Source organism: Haplochromis burtoni, unplaced genomic scaffold (genome assembly GCF_018398535.1).
Source record: "Haplochromis burtoni strain Fernald_Lab_line unplaced genomic scaffold, NCSU_Asbu1 Contig_337, whole genome shotgun sequence".
NCBI classification, from domain to species: Eukaryota; Metazoa; Chordata; class Actinopteri; order Cichliformes; family Cichlidae; genus Haplochromis; species Haplochromis burtoni.
This window is the reverse complement of record NW_024582698.1, coordinates 269726-290304: the sequence shown is the minus strand read 5'-3', so window position 1 is coordinate 290304 and position 20579 is coordinate 269726. Positions and strand designations below refer to the sequence as shown.

Here is a 20579-nt window from a genome sequence, read left to right as displayed (position 1 = left end):
GGATAAGCTGGAGGAGGTGGCTGGGGAGAGGGAGGTCTGGGCCTCTTTGCTTAGGCTGCTGCCCCCGCGACCCGGCCTCGGATAAAGTGGATGAAGATGGATGGATGGATGGATGGATGGATAGAAGTTGTTTTTCTTAATCATGAAAATAATTCTGTCATCACGCCCTTTGGTTGTCTTCTGTAATGTTTCAGGCCTTTTGGTGCTGCTGAGCTGGTCAGTTTATTCTTTTTTTTAACAATGTATCAGATCATTGATTTAAGACAGTGCAACACTAGACAGAACAGGACGATACAGACACAAGACAGTGCAATGGAAATGTGCAAAATGCTGAGTATTGTGCAAAAGTAACTTGGTGTCTGTAGGTGTGTGTGTGTATGAGTGTGAGATACTGCAGATAAGTGCTTGGTAGTGACATGTATGAAGGTGTGCACGTGTGTCAGTCCAGTCAGAGTGTTCAGGAGTCTGACGGCTTGGAGTAAGAAACTGTTCTGTAGTCTGGTAGTGAGGCCCGGATGCTCCGGTACCTCTTTCCAGAAGGCAGCACGGTGAAGAGTGTGTGTGAGCGGTGTGTGGGGTCCTCCACAATGCTGGTGGCTTTGCGGATGGAGCGGGTGCTATCAGTGTCCGTGATGGAGGGAAGAGGGGAGAGACAGGTTGTTGACTCCAGTCAGTAATGATGGCCTCCCTAACTTTTATCAACATCTCTTTTGGCCTGATATTTAAAATTACAACGAAAAGCTATAAAATAAAATAACTTCAGATATTATGTCTGCTTCATTTGTCATGATACAGTTTCACCTGACCACGAAACTGCTTGTTAGGCAATTTTCCAGTCAATTTTTGACTGGAAATAGGGGATGCAATTCCAAAACAATTCATGGAAAAGTTTTGTAAAACCCTTTCAGTTAAAGTTGAAGGTTTGCAACCATTCATGTGTTGATTGTGATGGTGTATGATGACAAAACTACAAAAAGTTGCTCCAACAAGTTATGAGCCCAACTCCTTTTGTTACATTGTGCAACTGATGGTTTTTTTTAAATGGGCAGGAGTGTGAAAGGTTTTCTGTCTTGATATAGAGAAACTGAAGCATTATATAATAATAATTATAATAGTGTTTGATATAAGGGGATGTGGTAAAGCCCTGTAGTTTGAAAAGGGTCATACTACAGAAAGGTGCGTCGTCAAGGTGATGAAAATCTGCTGCCAAAACTTCTTTCACAACTCTAAACTAGATTATATTGCAACAAGTAGAGCTTATTGTCCTTTATTTATTTTTTTATTTGTTTCATTACATTTTTTAATGTGATTTTTTTTTTAATTCATTGACTACATTTAAAAAACAGTTATGAAAAACACTGCAGCCTAAATATTTAGTTAAAGACTAAGAGTAGACAAATGAAATAAAGAAACAACATGGTATAAATTTATACAATGTATATATTTGTGTCACTTTTAATTTCAAATCATCCGATGACCTGATTAATAAAAAAAGAAAATATTGTTAATAGTACATAAGATGACATCACAGACAACAATATTAACACCAGTTGACTCTTTGGTGGCTCATTTAGTATGCATTAGCTCACATTTCTTACTTAGTGCACTTGTTTAGTTAGAATTAGGCCTCCAACACTCTTTCACCACATGTGTAGAACAAGCTTTTCAATTCCTGTAAAAATACTGAAAATACCACCACTCTCTGAAATAACACCCATCCTGTCCTCCTTTCAGTCTCTGTGCTTTGCCTGCTGCCTCAGGCGGTGCTGGCACGGTGGGCTTGTGTTCGCGCCTGCCCACCATCCTGCACCTGCACGCAGGAGAAGAGCTGCAGCGTGCTCTGCGACCGCTCCGGCCTGGCTGAGCTGCCCAAAGAGTTTCCGTGTGAGGCCTCCGCCATCAACCTGGACAAAAACAGGCTCAAGTTCTTGTCAGAAAGGGCCTTTGGTACTCTGCCCTCCCTCAAGTCTCTCTCTCTGGACCACAACAACATCTCCTTCATTACCCCAGGAGCCTTTAAGGTTTGCTGAATGTTCTGCTGAAGGATTTTGTAACCAAAAATACAAACACGTAACAAACAGGTATATATATATATATATAAAAACTGCCTGAATGATCATGTGAGGAAACCCATCAACATGCAGAAATACAAAAAAAATCTACAATTTCAAGCACTACTGTATCTTTACTAGATTTACTAGAAATTCATTTTTATATTTTTAGAGTTTTCATACTTGACTAACAGCTTCTGTCACGCAGGGCCTCTCGAACTTGGTGGAGCTGAAAATGGCGCACAACGAGTACATCAGCTACCTTCACACACGAACTTTCACAGGGCTGAAGAAGCTGGTGCGCCTCGACTTGTCCGACTGTAACCTGTTCAGCATCCCTGATCGTATCTTTATAGAGCAAACGGCACTGAAGGAGCTGCTCTGTTTCCAAAACAACTTCAGGAGGATCCCGGGGGCCATCAGAGGCATGGAAAACTTGACTCACATCTATCTGGAGAGAAACAAGATAGAGGCAGTGGCCTACAACTCCCTGCTGGGCCTGGGTAGCCTCAAGTAAGCCACAGGCTCCAAGCTCATGCATGAAGTCACATAGCTACAACCAGGCATTCATTTATTGACTGAGGTTTCGCATAAACTATTAAAGCAGACCTGCTATGCTTATTTCCAGCTACAGATTTTGATTCCACAGTCACAGTTCAAAATACTGCTTATTTATCTCATGCAGGGTCTCATTGCACGCTCAGTTCATCTTCTGTTTGAACTAAGCATTCAGCAGTTCAAAGTTTGTGTATTCATCCTTAGTTCATGCACTGCTCCCATCCTGTTTTCAGAGATTTTACAGATGACATGGAAGAAAGTTATTTTGTGCAGGTGTGGTTCCTGGTGTGAGTCTGCAGTGCCTAAGGTAGCATGTGCGATTTTCTGTGCTGAAACAAAAGCATGACAAACTGAATATTGGTAGCAAAGAAAGGCTGTCTAAATCTAACACAGCCACTGATCTTCTCTTATTGTGTAAACCAGTTTATTCTTTCAAACATCTTTATCTCTCTCAGGTACCTGAACCTCCAGGAGAACCGCATCAACGTGATCCATGAGCAGGCCTTCCAGGACCTTACACGGCTGGAGAACCTTTACCTCAATGACAACTTGCTGTCTGATTTGCCCAAGCTCGCCTTCAAAGGCCTCAGCCGGCTCAAGATGCTCAACCTCGGGGGTAACCAGTTGACCAACCTGTCCAAGACCTGGTTCAGTGACCTGGTGGAGCTGGAGGTCCTGTACCTAGACAGGAACCAGCTGCTATACATCGAGGAGGGCACTTTTGAGAACCTGACCAGCCTAATCACGCTCCACCTGAACAGCAACAATCTTACCACCCTTCCCTTCCCTGTTTTCCAGCCCATCTACTTCCTGGGCCGGCTTTACCTCTTCAGAAACCCCTGGGAGTGCGACTGCTCCCTTGAGTGGCTGAAGGAGTGGATGGAAAACTACAAGCTGGTGCGGGACATCCCCTGCGCTTCACCTTCCTCTGTGGCCGGACTGGATCTCGGTGAGGTGGTCTTCGCCAAGGTGAATGGCACATGTGTGGACCCCGCCGATCTCAACCTAACTACGGCCTCCTCGGAGATCACCTCCACCACAGAGAACCGCTTCAAAAGCCTCATTTTCACACTGATCCACCCGGAGTTCGGGGATCAGATGGGAAACGGCACAGAGAGCCTCCGCAACGGGACCCTGATTGAGAGCGAGGATGGGCAGCTCTCTGCAGGGGTCACAGGTCAACGGGCCTGGCCAAGCGAATCTCTTTTTTGCTTCATTGTGATGTGGCTCAGCTTGGGTTTGATTGGCCAGTCAGATCTATTTTTCTCTCTGTACTGCACGTGAGAACAGTGGAGATGAGATCTGCTTCATGACCCACATGAGGAACATGGGAAGCTTTTTTAAAAAAATGCTCCCGAGATAAAAGATGGTTTTATTTACTCATGCGAATATAAAAGGGTTGCTATTCATGTTTGCGTGTGTTAATGCTCTGATGTAGGATTTTGGGATTGTTTTCCTGGTAAAATGCAAACAGGGGAAACTGAATATTTTCAGGTAAGAAGGACTGGATGTGGTTTACCATACTGGTTATAGATTAAAGATTTATATATACTACTTCATATGTGATCATGCTCCTCCTCGTTCATATACAAATCTGTACAGCGGCAGGATTCATCTGTGCAATTGCAGTGGCAATGAAACTCAAACTGTGTAAGCTAACATCTATTTTTTTTGTTGCATAAGTCGTCATTTTAATTATGATGTAATATTCATAGCGTTACATAGTCCGACTATTTTGTTTTTGTATTTTCGTTCACAATGTTAAAGGAGATGAGAGCTCCTGTAGTTATCTCCTAAACACACGTCCGCTCTTTTTTGTGTGTAGGCTCTGCAGCTTTTCCACAAATGCATTAATCTTCTTACCGCATGCAGCTCGGTGTCGTCGCTGCTTGTGTGTGCTATAAAGTAACACAGACGGACTTTATCTTTGCCTCTAGTGCATGGGTATAATCTCTCTCTATACAGGGACTGTGGTGAGTCATTGCCATGTATTGTGGATGGAGGGGGGGCAGTGTCAAAGCATGTTTAATGCATATGTACACACTTACACTGTTGTGCTTTGTGTGGCTGACATACCATAACACAGGCGACTGCTTTCTTTCTACCCCGGTGAGTGTGAGTAGTTTGGTCAGACAGCCTGTGGTGCAGTTCAGTTTTGTTATTAGACACAATGCTCTGTCAAAATCTATTTTTCTAAATAAAATAAATAATTAAGCTTTCAATGTGCTGGTTCAGTGACTCCTTTCAGCATCAGTCGAGGGGTTGACCCGTTTCACTTAATCCGCCCAGTGGCCTCTTTGGCTCGTTAATGTGGGATTATGCTGGGACTAAGACAAGCGAGGAGGCTGATGTCGCACCTCGTTCCTCTCGCTCTCAACATTTTCTTTTGCTCGTCCAATTCCAGGTCACAGGGGAGCAGGAGGAGTCTGTCCCAGCTGTCATGGGAACAGGAGGAGAGGCACACCCTGGACAGATCGCCAGTCTGTCGCAGGGCTGCAAAGGTTCATATCTGAACAAATTTCTAATGTGATAACAGCTATGACAGACTTGCATTAATTAATATAACATCATCTTTAGTCAGTGGAATTTCCAGGCACCTTTCCAAGAATTTATGATTACATGTTAAACCTTTCTAGGAAATGAACTGGAAACAACAGAAACTGTGATCAAGGGGAAAATCCTTCTGCTTTGAAGATTAGAAACATTATTGCATGTCTCATGGACATATCATGTAACATATGTGATGTAGTAACAGGATTGTTCAGTACAGCACACATAACAATCATAGCAAATAGAGTAGTACATTTAGAGATTAAATTTACTTCTCAACATATAACATGTTGGAATTATCTTAACAACTTTTACTGCACCATAATGCACTGAGCGTTGTTACTTACTGATGCTTTAAATATTTTACTACCTGTGGTCATATTTGTGCATGGTGGCAGGGCTATGCTTGTTTAGCTCTCTGAGGTCTAAGTCATCATAGGTGCCAACGTTCTCCTAACCCTGTATTTTGGAGAAGGGCACGTGTTTGCCAATTAGAATGATTAATTTGCTCATTTTCCGATCGCCAAGACTTAGAAAACAGTTTAATACAAACTGTAGTGACATAGGGTTGTAGATGTCACTGATGATGTCTCAGACCACAGGATTAAGTACATCTTCTAGTTCAACTGTATTATTATTCAAAATCAACAAAGCAGCCCAGGTCTCGAGGATAAACAGCAGTCATCTGGGAATTATGCACTCAGACTGTCATGTCTAAAGCTTTAACCCTCTGTTGCCATACAGCATTCAGCTTTAATCTAATCCTAAGGAAACAGAATATATATATATTTTCTTTTTATTAAACTATTCTCCAAAGTCATGGAAATCACAAACTAACTGACACAAAAAAGACAGTTTTGGCCTTCTTTAAAGTACAGTTTGTCACCCATGATGACTCAGACCTCAGCGAGTTAAAGGGAAGCCTGGTGGAGCTGCAGCCTATCAATCAAAATGCTCTATTAGGATATAATAACTGGGATTGTCAATGAAAAGTCAGGACTCTTGCAATCACATAATGACTATATACTATGTTATTGCATTACCAACAGTCTGATAGATAGTGTTAGAGACTAGCTTACCAACGAAATGAGCATTTAGCAGCTAAAGCAGCAGCTAGTTCCCTCAGGAGTTGGTGGAGCCCAAAAACACACTGACTTTGTAAAGGTGGCAATGATACACAACAAATGGAGACCTCATTTCTAATTCACCACTACAGTGTCCTGACTTGAAATCTCAGTTGTAGCACTTTCTTTTGTTTTTCTTTTAATTTCAGCTATAGCCAATTAGCTTTGTTGTATTTTGTTTTTCATAGACACAGATAGTTGCTAATCAGTGCAACTCATCAAAACTGAAAGCCAAACTCACAGGTCTGTTAGTAACCACATAACCATATAACTATATTAAAATAATCCCTCATGGTACATACGGGTATAAGATCAAGTTCAGTGACTCCAGTTAGAAAATGTGAAGCCCAATGAATAGCTATTGTTTACACTTGCACATGTGTGTCAGCTGGTAATTTAAATATGAAGGTCTATGGAGATGTCGGTGATGGCTCACTCTTAAAGTTAGCCTGAAGTGGTGAACAAAGTTTGCCATCTCTCACTCAGAGAACCAAGGTTACAGCGTAACCTTACATTGTCTATTGCATCAAGATAGGCAACCTCTCACTCAGAGAACCAAGGTTATAGCGGTATATTCTGTAAATGCTGAATATATAAGCAACAATTTGCCACAAAGTTGTATCACCTTAAATGGGAAACTTTTCCCCTAGCAATACATCCATCTAAAATATTTTCATGTGAGTTTTCTTGCATTTAATAAAATCAGATGACACTTGCCCTGCGGTGATTAAAGTGCCAAAAAAGCTACATCAAAACTTCTGCATGAAGTGAATGTTAATATTTTATTTCTCTGTGTCAGACTCAACAAATCTTCACGTTCTTCACTGTTGATCCAAGCTGGATCTCTGCCTCCACCTCAGTGATAAAAGTGTGTGAGAGGATCGTGGTCATTGTACATTTTCCTGACTCCCAGGGCTGTTCTCTATAAATCAGTGTGGGGCTTTCAGAGAAGGTGAAGAAGCCAGATTTTAAAAATCAATTATTTTTCTTCTTCTTGCTTAGGTAACACATCAACTGTGAGATATTTAACATCCATACCTGATAAAAAATGAATAAAAAAAAAAGAAAACGAACCACAGCTGTCCTGTCAACTGCTCCTTGTTTTTCTTTCCCCTGACGTTAATGCTATGGGATTATTCAACAGCAAACCACAGGTTTCAGCTCTGGAGGACTCTAATCGCTCACTTGCATTGATTGAAATCACCAAATGCAGTGTTTCAACAGAGAGGTCAGCTTAATGCACATTCACCTGAGGTATATAAGCCTCAGGAATGTATGACATGCTGGACTCCATTTATTATGCGTGACTTTAACTAAAAGTCAGGCTTTTCTTTCTGGTGGAACGATGCATGCACATACACACATAAATACATGATTAACTTCATCTTCATATGTGCCACAAGGTGAAGAGTAACAAGGTCATTTGCATCTGAAACATTTAAATTAGCCAGTTGTTTGATGATATGAAAAATATATTGGGAAATGCAATAGATAACACGTTTTTCTCTCTGCAGTGCAGCGTGAATGCATGCTGTGTGAAACAACAGAGCTTCCTGTTGCTGTTTCCTCCTCCATTCCCTACTTATGCTGCTGAATGAAGGCCAGAAGGTGGTTTTGCAGAACATTACAATGATGTGTAACCTTTTCACACTGGCCTTAACCACCAAAATCTAATGAGTTAAGAAGAGGCTTTTGGGGCCATATCCATCAAGGTATTCCTGAGTTTGCCAGTATGAAACTTGGATAGATGGACGTGTGTGTGTGTGTGTGTGTGTAATGACCCTATCTGGCCTCAATAATCCATGCCCGTTATATATTTTTTTATCCACTGTGGTCTGCCTCATCTGCCCTTGCTGCTGGTACCGCCTCTCTGCTTTATGTGTACACGTTTTCCCGGTCTGACCTCACCATAACCAGGCTGATCCAACGAATGCACACCTCCCAGCCTGCAGGAACTAAAGGATCTCCTGCTCTGAGGCGCACGTTGAGACTCTGATAGAAGAGAACGGCTCTGGCAGAACAAGGTGACCTCTATAATTAGGCAGATGATTTGAGCAAGATTTGAGCATTTTTAGTTCAAATGTAGTTGCGAAACCAGGATTAGACAAAAGTCTTAAAACTAAAAGCAGATTTGTCCATAGAGCTTTAGATACTCAGTGTTTGGGATGGGAACCACTGCACTAAACGACCTAAAATCATAGTAAATAATTGCAGCTGGCTTCACTTTGAGCTACTTCAAAACGTAGTAAATGTGAATTAAAAATCTAGTATTGCAGTAAAGTGTAGTATGAACCTTTTGATTTTATGCTGCAATAAAACTAACATGTGATCAGCCCAGAAAGCACCCGCCTGGATTCATTGGTTTGGATCGAGCTGCAGTTACTCACAGGCAGTGCTGAAGCTGGAGGGATGTGCACAAAGCATTTCTTACAGGAAACCAACTTTAATGTGGTCCTTTGGACTATTTACTGTGTAAATAAGATGGACGTATGTTCCCAGTCTGAAAATCTGCTCGTAGCTCAAAAACACACACTTGTACTAAACAGACAGGGATCTGGGAATAATGAAACAATACCGTTTTACCTCAGAAGCAGGCGGCTCTCTGAAACGATTTCTCTGTTCCCAACTCTGTTAACAAGAGTTCAAACTGCATCACTGACATCCTGAAATATGTATGAAAGCGGTCATGACACAGCTTTAGCTCCAGAATCAACCTCAAAATTCTCCCTGCTGGTGTCTTGTGGTGAGAACTGGATGAAGCTCAGTTGTCCCTGAACAAGAAAGGGCCTTCCCTTTCTTGTTCAGGGACATCAGGACCTTGATGTTGACTGATTTTTTTTTTTTCACACTGAAACATACGTTTGGATGCAAAAACTTCTTAATTTTCTGTCGTTTTTACACACTTGGTGTGTAATGGCAGTTAGCCCATCCCTTTTTTAACCTCCTAGGACCTGGCGTCCACATATGTGGACATCACATTTTGGGTTGTCTAGACCAAAACACTAAATTTTGCTCTACAAGGGCCTGATATCCACTTATGAAGACATTATACTGCCACTGTTCTAATGAAATTTAAGATGAAAGTCCTCATATGTGGATCTCATTTTTGTCATAAACAAAAACCAGGTTAAAAAAAAAAAAAAATCTGGTTAATTCTTTGTTTCCACATTCATTAAAAATGCATGCCATGGGAGAGGTCAGGCCTTAAGATACTACCTACATTTTGGACTTTTTATGTCAGCGAGTTTGGAGGTAACTAAAGTAAAAGTTCAGTAAATGTAAATATTAGCCAAGTTAGACGTAGACACTGGTCTGAGATCTCCCATAAACATCTATACAAACATGATTTTGCAACTAGCCTTGCTCAATGAAAAATGCAGGTATGAATAGGTTTTTTCCTTCAATAGATGAATTCATCAATCAAAAATTGCATATTGTATTTATCTGGGGTTATCTTTTAAAATGTATTTGATCTGAAGCATGTGAAAAAACCCAAACAAACAATGGAAAAATCATTTAAAAACTAAGGAACGGGGAAAATACTTAAAAAAAAAAGTAATATAAAGTTCATGGGCCTCCAAATATCAGCTTAGAATGACCCATTCAGAAAAAGTCATTTGTATTGTGAACTCTACAAGAGCTGCTTTCTTTGTGGACGCTGATTTGGCGCTACACAAATAAAACTGAATTGGACAGGCTGCTGGTGCTGTGAGTGCTCCGAGGTTTTTGGCAAAGAGCCACATTCCCCAATATATGAGCAGACACTAGACGAGTTATCATGGCTATCTTCCAGCCTCTAACCCAGCATAAAGCTGGCAACTGAAACTGAAGATTATTATTATTAAATTTGAATATCCATTTTTTCATTACATGTGACCTTTGATTTTCCAGCTTATCGACCATCACTTTGTGAGAAGTCCCCATCTATGAAAACAATTTCTCACCCCTTCCTTACATCTTTCTCCATCTCTGAGTGAACGTCACACATTAGTGCATTTTTGTGGGTTTTAATACTAAATGATACACGTACAGCGTGACCAGCACCACCCTGAGCAGGTCTTTGCCAGATTTTAGAAGAGATGCTTTTCATGTGACGCTGCAAAAAGAACGAAATGAAGAGACACTTCAAGTTTAATTTTCCAACACATAAAAGGAAATATATTTTAAAAAAAAACAAAAAAAAAAAAACTGTTCATACCGAAGAACCTGCATCATTGTGGAGTCATTTACACCCGAGGGGCAGTCATATTCATATACTGTATGTGGTTATTCAGCGGCACGCACGGCCTCCTCATCCTCTGAAGCCGTCAGCTCTGCACAAAGTAAAGCGTGCACTTGCTTTGCACACGGTTACAGTTTCAAGACAGATCTCATCTATCGCTGCTCTTTAAACTGGATTGAAACACACTCTTGGACATCACAGATTGGAAATGGCAAATGCTGAACTAGGTGTACGATAAATCAAAAAGAGAAAAAAAAAAATCAAAACTTTTATTAGATTTCTTCCTTTTTTTTTTTTCTTTTTTTTTTTTAAATACAAACACATCTCACTTACATGGTCGATAATTCTAGAAATTTAGAAACATCACCTGAAATGCAAGGGATGTGCATAGGTGTCAAGTCAACATCTGGCTCAGTCACTCTTGGTTTATTTTTAACATTTGTTTTCCTTTTGGTTGAGTTCACTTTTCCAAAGAGCTGGAATGTTTTCTTTTTTTTTAATTTCTTTCTGGTAATATATATATTTTGTCTTCTTTTAATTCTCGGAGGGTTTACAGAGGGACACGGGGAACACTGACTGACAGCATGGAAGCTTGCAAATGTCCACATGCATGATAACCTCATTCAAATCTCTAAAACCATTTATGGATTTATTTAGAAGAGACAGTACCCGGTAGTCCAAAGGTGCGTGTGACTGCACTAACAGCTGGAGAGGGGAAAAACAAAACAAAAAACATCTACAGATGAAAGACATTGCAGTGTGTGTGCTTTTACTGCATCTGCAGACAGTGTCCTCCAACAGCCGTGATGGGAGGGTTACTGCAGGTGCACCAACATGAGAGGACGGGACGCAGTACTGTCTCTTTAAAACAAACATCTACAAAAATGTTGCCTCCTAGCTAGTACAGACATGACAATATTCACTTTTACTCGGTTTTTATACAACACTATGAGACTAGGTCATCTGCGAGGGCAAGAGTCCGACGCTTGAATGCTGTTACGCTTTCACAGTACGCTGAGTCGGTTCCGATCGAGTGCAGTGTAGAGAGGGCTGCCCTGTCGGCTTCTGTTATTAGAGTCTTCTGTGTCGGTGTTGTAGTTATGAAGAGGGCAAGACGGCCAAGGTGTTGCTGGCGGGAAGTGGAAGAGGGGGAGAGAGCGCGAAGGCGGATGAGATGTTACGGGTCAGTACACCCAGGACACAGGGACCCACTGACTGGTGGTGCACACCAGGTCAATGGCCTCCTCCAGGTGCCTGATGGTCTCATCAATCTCGTTGTTGATGATGGTCTGGTCGAAATAGTGTGCGTAGGTCTTCTGCAGGATCTCCGACTCTTTCTGCAGCCGCTGGAGTGACTCGTCCTGAAGGAGGAGCAGGAGGAGTGAAAATGACAAAAAAGGTGAAAGCAAGACAGGACCAAAAAAAAAAAAAAAAAAAAAGAAATCCTTAGGGCCCCTACACACTGTGGGATGTAAAGTCTGTCACAGGATTTTCCACATTTTTAGGTTCTTATACCTAAAACTAACCATCTCATTTTCAGTTTCCATAATTTTATCCACAACATTTAAAGATATCAGTGAGAGGAGCCTCCACTGCAGGCTCACGATACGCTGCCACGTTAAGACCTTTTTAGAGCTCATTAATTGGAAAATGCTGAGGCTCAGTTAGGGACAGGAGCAAAAAATTCACGAGTATATTTAGTAGATTTTTACCTTCATACTCAGAACATTTCCAAAGTTCCAGTGCATTGCATTGCATCCCTCCTGAAACAAGGTTTTATGTACTGTGTTAGATTAAACTCAGAGAACCTAATGAATTGGCCATAGATGGTTTTCTGGCTTGAAAGGCTGACTAAAATATGGAACAGGAAGTTAGCACAGCAGACCAGACTGCCCGCCAGCTTTAAAGCCCAACCCTGTGTCTGCTACAGCACTGAACAGGCTCCACACTGAACTGTACGCGTTTCACCGTGTTAGACCCACAGTGATGTGACCCACAGTGATGTGACCCACAGTGATGCACTCAACCTGCAAGATGGCTGTGTCACACAGCGTGTTGGTCTACAGCCAGCAGAGGAGGAAGAAAACAGTAAAACACAGTTGGCAGAACTTATCACTAGAATCATGGAACACACACACACACACACACACACACACACACACAAGGAGAGACACTAAAGCATCTGCTCTGTCAGGTCTTACTTACTGGCAGTGTTCGACACCACCTGGGCATCTGAGCGGAGTGCCATGCAAACAAACACATGCAGCGTGCAAAACAAACAAACAAAAAGACGAGTGCAGAGACGAGTGAGGAGCAGCATGCGAACTCAAACCTGATTCAGACTTCAGCGGGAAATCTAAGTCCTAACTTACAACATAACCGGGAACCCTTTTAAGCCAGGTTACATGGAAGGTCAGGATGTAGGGTTGAGAGCGGTTTCTGGTTATGTTAAAGGAAGATGTAGATTTCCTGAAGCATAATTCAGGTATTACACACAGCTCAGACATACACAGTAACATGTCTCACAGTTGGGTGAAATCAGTGGCACACAATTTTAAAAGGTGACTTATTATGAATTTCCTTTAAAACACACACACACACACACACACACACACACAACACCACAGACACACACACACACACACACACACACACACACACACACACACACACACACCAATATGTGTCAGTGACAGAAGGCTTTCAAGAACATGGAGGAGATTCAAGGAGACAGGCAGTTAACTCCAGGAGAGCTGAACAGGGCCTTCAGCAGGACCACTATCTGCTCCTCTGTACAGGGAGGAACAGGATGAGCACTTCCAGAGCTACAACATAACCCTCAGCAGGACAATGCTCTGGCTAAACAATCAGAAACAGACTTCCTAAGGCCCTACGGTGATGATGCCCAGCCTAATGCAACAAGATGATGCAGGTAGTTCCTGGAGGATGAAGGTACTGATGCCATTGACTGGCCCCCACACTTGCCTGACCTAAATCCAATATAAACTCTGGGACATAATGTTTTGGTCCATCTGAAGCTACCAGGTTGTAACTCAGACGTTTTGGGCAATATCTATCCAGACCAGGAGCTCAGTGATGCCCTGGTCCAGGTCTGGGAGGAAAGCCCCCAGGACACCATCCATCACTCATTAGAAGCATGTGCAGCATCATCAGACATGCATACAAACATGTGTGGCAAACCACTCAGTAACATTTAGAGTTGGTGCAATGAAATTCAGCTAAATGAACTAACCTGCCGGATTATTTTTTCACCTTGACTTTCAGCCCTCCATATGGCATCTTTTAGTTATGGACACATTAGCCAGTCCCCCCGACACTGAGATTCCCATTACAAAGTGTTCCTTTTATTTTTTTCAACAGTATAAAAATATAAGACATGTATAATGATTATTTGGAAATATAAATTAAGCAAAGCTAGTCTCCGGCAGTCTAAAAATATGCAGTTTGTCTTTGAAGTTGATTTGTTATGCTCATTTCAAAGTACAGTAGAGTCAGGTATGGTTGTTTAATGAACATCAGGAGAGATGGAGAACATCACCAGCCTTGTGCTGAGTGCGTCAGTCATTTTCCTACCTCATTAATGCCTGGTGTGATGGTTGGTGCAGCGATGAACACGACGTACGGGGCAAACTCGGCCGTCCGCAGGACCTTTAAGGCCTGATGAAAACACATGTTAGGGTTCAGTGTCCTTACGTACTCCATGCATGAAGACTTGGTGCCCTCACATAAGCACGCACCTGAGGTTCAACGTCCAGTATGGCGATGAGCCCCTGCTGGTGGATCTTGCGAATGGTTTCCAGGCGCGTCCCGTACATGGCATCCTCGTGGCTGCCATACTCCAAGTACTCATTGTTGCTGATGTCCTGCATCATCTGGTCATGGGAAACGAAATAGTAGTTCTTGCCGTTCTCCTCATCCTTCTTTGGAGGTCTGGTTGTGTCTGTGAGCACACAGGATCAGACACAGGAAGTGAGAGAATTACACCTCCCTACATGCACAGCAGCGCTCGTAAAGACTGTCGATTGTGCGTCTTACGTGGGATGGGGTAGGCGAATCTGTCAGGGAGTTTGGTTATAAGTGTGTTCTTAATATGTCTCCTGCCCACTCCATGAGCGCCTGACAAAGACAAACACAGACGGTCAGCGAGGCCACGGCAGATGTTCTAGTGTCCTGCTGCTGCACTTGGTGTTACTCACCTAACAAAACTAGCGTTTTCCTCTTGAAGGCAGGAAGCTTCACAACCTCCTCATATGTGACAAGGTCTAGTTGGTCAAACACTGGAGACGAGAGACGCCAGAGACAGATGCAGATTAGGAGGATGTGCAGAGAACTGTGTGGGATAAAAACAGCTAGAAAACTAGAGTGTAAGGGAAGCAAGGAGGCTAGAGAATATCTAACACATCCGCTAACTACGAGGTGAAGAGAAACCAAAGCAGATTAAAAATCTCAGTGAAAAAAAGGCCTGATGAGGAAACAGTGGGTGGGAATAACTAGAGTTGGGTTCAGAGAGACAGATCCACTGCCCAGCTCGAATAATAATTGTTAAGCTGAAATGCAAATGAATCTCTAAAAGAACCTTTGATCTCTCCATGGTGGTTTTTTAAATGCAGGCCAGCTTCTCATTTATTCTGCTGCTCATTCAGTCAGCAGCTACACAGGAAAACTGGGATATTTCAAAAAACCTGTTCAACCTGAACCGGAGCTTTCAGTTCTACTTTTTACTCGCTGTTGGTGGAGGTTTAAAGGACACCTGTTATGCTTACTTTCAGATAGAAAGTAGACTAAATAGAGGAAATTGCAGAATGTCTGGGCTGCAGAGCGTATCGCGTGTTAAAGCTGAGCGGCTCACTGTGCTACGTGCTCTCTGCCTCTGAAACATGAGCCTCTGTGCAGCCAACATCTCAGCCTGCTGACAAGTGAAATATAACACCCACAAGTCAGCAGCTGCTGCTCAGACCGACAGACTGATGGTGACTGTGACAGCGACATTATATTGGACTGAAAAGGTTATTAAAAGACTGGTTACATTAGTGGACCCGTAGATGAACACACTACACCAAACGTGAATGAGAAGACAGGTTAGGGTCACCATCACAGCACGCAGTGTCTAAAAACACACAGAGTAAGCTACACGGTTTCAGTTTTGCCTCAGCCTTCTGTTGTTTTTGTCAACAGAAACAAAAGTGAAACGCTGGCAGTGACAGCTGATCTAATCTACACAGTTAATCAGAGAAGAAGAAGAGAGCGAGAGAAAAGAGGAGGAGTTGGTTGCTGTCACTGGTTGTTACTTACATGCAGAGAGGCCGTTCAGTAGGAGAAAGCGAGAGAGATGAACAGCAGGGGTCATAACATGGTTACAACAGCAGAATTACAGAACGCAAAACAGCAAGATACAACATCTGGGCAGCTGTGCAGCAGCACACAGTGCCGAGCGGAGATGGATGCAGACAGAATACTGTTGTTGTTGCTGTTAGAGAGTTTATTCACACTAACTGGTGACGTGTGGGTTGGGGGTGGTTGGTGGTGATGGTCACCAACAACCACAAGCAGCGCAGCAGAGCCCGGCTGCATCCAACTATGGAGGCATCCTGCATCTGCATCCAGCTGTCCGAGGGGTAGCAGTGGGTACTTCCCAGGAATCTGTCACCCTGTTTTCCAGCTATAAATGATGATTGATTTATATAAAATAATAATAAAGCAGTCACACAGAATTGTGAAATCGGGTGTTTTCCAGGACCTGCAGTGATTACCATATCTAGATGTTTAAAAATGTGTTGCTGATGATAACGTGATTGCTACTAGTTCCAGGAATTCAGGAGTTGCTCATTATTTCAGGATATATGAATTTATAAGGGACAGTTACGAACGCTTCTCCGCATTTCAGTGTGTCTTTGGATGTTGGCAGTGAAGCTAATGTTTTGTGCACCTGTTGCTCTGCCTGTGAAACGTTGGCCTGACTGTTTGATTGGGGATACAGTGTCAGGTTAATTCTCGCTCAACCATCAACAGTCTGATGTTTCTGTTTGATTGTCAAAGCTGTGCCATTGCAGTTTCTACCTCTGCATGTCCATCTCATTGAGATACACAGCACAGGACTAACAACAAGGAATATCTTCTGCTAACATTTATGTTAACTTAATGTAATAGTTGAATGTGGGCCTTCTACTCTACTGTCTGTGAAAATGATTCTAGATTAGGCAGTGAGGCTGATTGATGGAGTGTAAATGGTGAGGGAGGGAGAAATATGTAAGAAACTAAGCTTCATGGTGCCATCACGCATAGTTTTATTTTTCTTAAAATTCAACCTATTTGAGGGACGTGGCGTTTTTTCAGCTTCTGATATGGAGCATAGCAGGAAAAAGTTTGTGATCCAAAGGACTAAACTAGCAGAGCTTGAAGTCAGTCCATGCGGGCCGTCTTTGTAAATGTGATGAAGTGATTGTCATGAGAATAGCTCCCTCACAAGGAAAACAATTCCTGGGAAATAACCGGAAACGCATCTGACTGACACTTTAGTCTCATGGTCTCTAACATGAAACAGAGCGAAGCTCATCCCTGATCCCAAGAGATCAGCTGATCTAACTGGTTAATTATTTTGGATACACCATTTAGGCTGCTTTGGCTTGCCTACTATTACTGCAACCCCCCACCCCCACCTACCCCCCCAAGCTTTTATTGTCATGCTGTATGTGATTTATGCAACATATCTATGGTGTGTTGTTTGCAGGGGGTTTTGCTGCTGCTTGCTTTATGCATGTGTATGTAAGGTGGGGCAGTCCACCAAAAACAAATGACAGAGGATGAAAATAATAATTGTTTTTGACTGTAGTGGTTCTGACCAAACTGTTACACACTGTTGAACCTGTTATCAGTAAAATGTTGGATGGAGTTACAGCGGACTCGCTGTTTTGATTATTTTGAATTAATCACTAAATGATGGCATGCAGATAACTGTGGGTCCCATGCATTCACTAGTGTGTTACATGCTTTGGACTGTTCAGACAATTTCTTTCACAGGACGGCTTCACAAGTCCATGTGCCTGTAAGGACCTTGGACGGTTTTTGTTCATACTGTCCATTCAAAGAAAACATCCAAACATTCCATTTGAATGGGAGCGAATGGGAACAAAGTCCTCATTTTGTGCACAGAAATGCCTGAAAAACAGATCTTTACTCTGTTAATTTGCAGCTTCAGGTCAACTTTAGAACACATTTCTTTCACAAAATGACTTTAGTCCCCATTACTGCCTAAAAGCAAGCAAGGTAGGATCTTTTCAATGCCAACTTTGAAGCAAAGGAATGACAACAGCACAAGAAGAGCCCTGATTGGCACTGACAGAAAATACTGTGTCTCCGTCCTTCATATGAGCAGTGATGCATTGGTCACTCCGGGTGTTCGAGTGCACGGATTTATAGACATGCTCACAAGAGTGGATTTTCAGATGCACACACACACACACCCTATAGCACCCTCGGTTACATTATCAGCATGACTTATCTTATCCCATAATCCTTTGAGACAAACTGTTTGCACAGATGTGACATACAATAAAGAATGAATTAGCAGTACATTTTCCTCATTACTCAGTACACTACTACTCGACTCTCTCTGGGCTCAGTCTGTGGTTCATAGAAAACCAGAGGAGCAGTACACAAATCATAAGCATGCAGCTTCTTTAGACTTCTGTTCAGCTCAACATGGACATGTAGACACTGACTGGTTCTCAATATAGACTACCAAGTTCCCACATGTAATCAAACACAGCTGAGGCTACATGCACGTGTTTGTACGGGGGGATGTGAAGTTCTAGTTACCTGAGCTACAAACTTGAGATGAGAAGTGACAGAGAAGGCCACAGTGCACCATACTGTAAACGCCCCCCTTGTTTCACCCTAATAACTTATGTAACTACTTCATAGCCACGATATTAAAATCACTTAATATATTTTTTAAACGGATCATTCTGAAATCAAAGGACAAGAATAAACAATTCCACTGTGTAGCAAACAGATCCTGTTCACCTCTAACAACCTGATCATGACTGATCACATGATTAGAACAAATATGACTTATTATTTTTAATTAAAATTGGATTTATTCTCATCTTTTACTGTGCAAATGCTTTTTGATGTTTCTTTTTTGCTGCTTGTTGACGTCACACACTAAAGCTACGTAAAGGCAAGTTTAGCCACTCAGTGTCATAAAAGAGCCATCTTTCATGCTACAGAAGTCCTGATTGTAGTGGTCGTTGACATTATTTCTTTCTTCAGGACAGAGGATTGTGTCCTGTGGTTGGACTCATTCCAGCTCCATCATCTCGGACTGCAGCTGGTGACTGTAGTCCTTCTGCTGTGAGCTGGGGATCACGCTAACCAGAGCCTGCAGTGTGTGAAGAACTGATTCATGTGCTGCTACACTGTGTATTCTGTTCGACACAGCAAAGCAGAATAAGGACTACTTTTCCCAGCAGGATGGCAGCCACACTGAAGAGACAGCTTATGACTCAGTTAATTTGTGGTTGGTAAATAATATATTTGCAGAGCAGAAAATGATACTGCAATCATTAAAAGGCTGGAAATGCCGTCTAAACTGATATTATTTCCCCCGCTAATAATGCTCTTTCAGGACCTCTTTATTACATGCGTACTAAAGATGCCCATGCACATCCTCTAATGCCATTTAAAAATATGGCTAATAATGCAGAGATCTGCTAGAGTCTGTATCCACAAGCTGCCCACATCTCCCTCAACTGCCTCTGTGCTCATATAAGATTTCTGCTGCTCTGGCAGCTTTTCCTGTCATTCCTGGCTCTGCTACTTGAGATGAATATTACAAGATCTTGTTACATACAAGTTTCCCCGGCACAAACAATCTGAGAGAAAAGTGTGTGCACACACAGGGTGGAAAAAAAAAGCAGATGCATGCATGCAAACAGTCTGCAGCTTGTTGCTTTGTGTGCACATGCATATAAATGAATACAGATATGCGAGTGATTGTACATTGCGTACCTGCGTTGTGCTTTGCCAAATACTTGTCTTTGTACTGCTTCTTCTTCTTGCCAAACCAGGTACAGCTGGCCTGCTGCTCCTGCTTCGTCTTCTCCATGGCTATACACGCCACCCGCCTACCACACAGACAGACAACTGAACTTAGTTTACAATTAAAGCTGGACAGAAGCATTCTAGCTGTAAAGAGACAATAAAGCCATGTTGCCATCAGAATAATCAGGGGCTCTTCCCAGCATTTTACCAACTGCTATTTGAAAACACACAACTCCAACTTGTTTTTTTAATTCCTTGTGTTTTGATGCAACACAAAGTTGGGGGGAAAAGAGTCTCTGACGGAACTGGTACAGAACTAGAACAAAGTGCAGATAATACAACTAAGCAGAGACGGGCAGCGGAAATCTGAAATCTGGAGTAAAAACAGATCGGGCTGGAGGAACTGGTAATTACTTTTTATATTGTGAAATATTGGTTTATAGACTGCATTTTTAAGATGTCTGCATTTTTTTCCTAATAGCTTAGTGAAAACTTTCTCAAAGCGTAGATGATCACTGTAGCTAGTTACAAGTTATTTTCAATACACCACTTTGTAGAGTATGATCCCGTTTAGAGTGCACAATAAAGCAGGGAGAAGTGGACTTCCGAAAGAGTTCAAAAACAGTAATTCACAAACCAGGGTGACATCTCCACCTTTACAGTTACTGTATTGGTCCTGGATTTTTTTTTTTTGTTTAATTTTTAGTGGAAACTTTTATCTTCCTGCCATCATGCTATCAGAGACTGCGTTGCTCTTCTCACCACTCCTGTAGTTCTGGTGACGGGATGAGGCCGGCTGTGCCATTTTTAGTGTTCTCCAGCTTGCCCTGCCACCAATTGTGATCATCCTTGGATATGATCTGGATGATGTCGCCCACACGGAAGCGAATGCCGGCCTCCTTGCAGGGGATGAGCTCATCCTTGGAGGGGTCATATTCAAACTGGGCCCTCACGTAGATCTGTGGCGAAAAGCACAGATGTTAGACGGGTAGTATGTAAGCTGAATGACCG

The 20579-nt window shown here is 42.3% G+C and overlaps 2 protein-coding genes across 19 annotated transcripts in view; one reads left to right on the top strand and one right to left on the bottom strand.

The window, feature by feature from the left end:
- nyx (nyctalopin) overlaps positions 1-8021 on the top strand; it is a 13652-nt gene extending 5631 nt beyond the window's left edge. For both annotated transcript variants that reach the window (XM_005942365.2, XM_042228628.1), the window contains 3 exons: positions 1735-2021; positions 2260-2564; positions 3065-8021. In XM_005942365.2, coding sequence (XP_005942427.1) covers positions 1735-2021; positions 2260-2564; positions 3065-3893 — 1421 coding nt within the window. In that variant the 3' untranslated portion in view covers positions 3894-8021. The remainder of the gene's footprint in view (positions 1-1734; positions 2022-2259; positions 2565-3064) is intronic.
- Positions 8022-10413: 2392 nt separating this feature from the next.
- Positions 10414-20579, bottom strand: part of LOC102298811 (peripheral plasma membrane protein CASK) — a 170905-nt gene continuing 160739 nt past the window's right edge. For 8 of the 17 annotated variants that reach the window (XM_042228637.1, XM_042228629.1, XM_042228632.1 and 5 more), the window contains 8 exons: positions 20331-20527; positions 19536-19651; positions 14723-14803; positions 14562-14642; positions 14264-14466; positions 14100-14183; positions 12711-12737; positions 10414-11866 (listed from right to left, as the gene is read on the bottom strand). In XM_042228637.1, coding sequence (XP_042084571.1) covers positions 11690-11866; positions 12711-12737; positions 14100-14183; positions 14264-14466; positions 14562-14642; positions 14723-14803; positions 19536-19651; positions 20331-20527 — 966 coding nt within the window. In that variant the 3' untranslated portion in view covers positions 10414-11689. The remainder of the gene's footprint in view (positions 11867-12710; positions 12738-14099; positions 14184-14263; positions 14467-14561; positions 14643-14722; positions 14804-19535; positions 19652-20330; positions 20528-20579) is intronic. The other 9 variants (XM_005942366.3, XM_005942371.3, XM_005942374.3 and 6 more) reach the window with 3 other exon arrangements.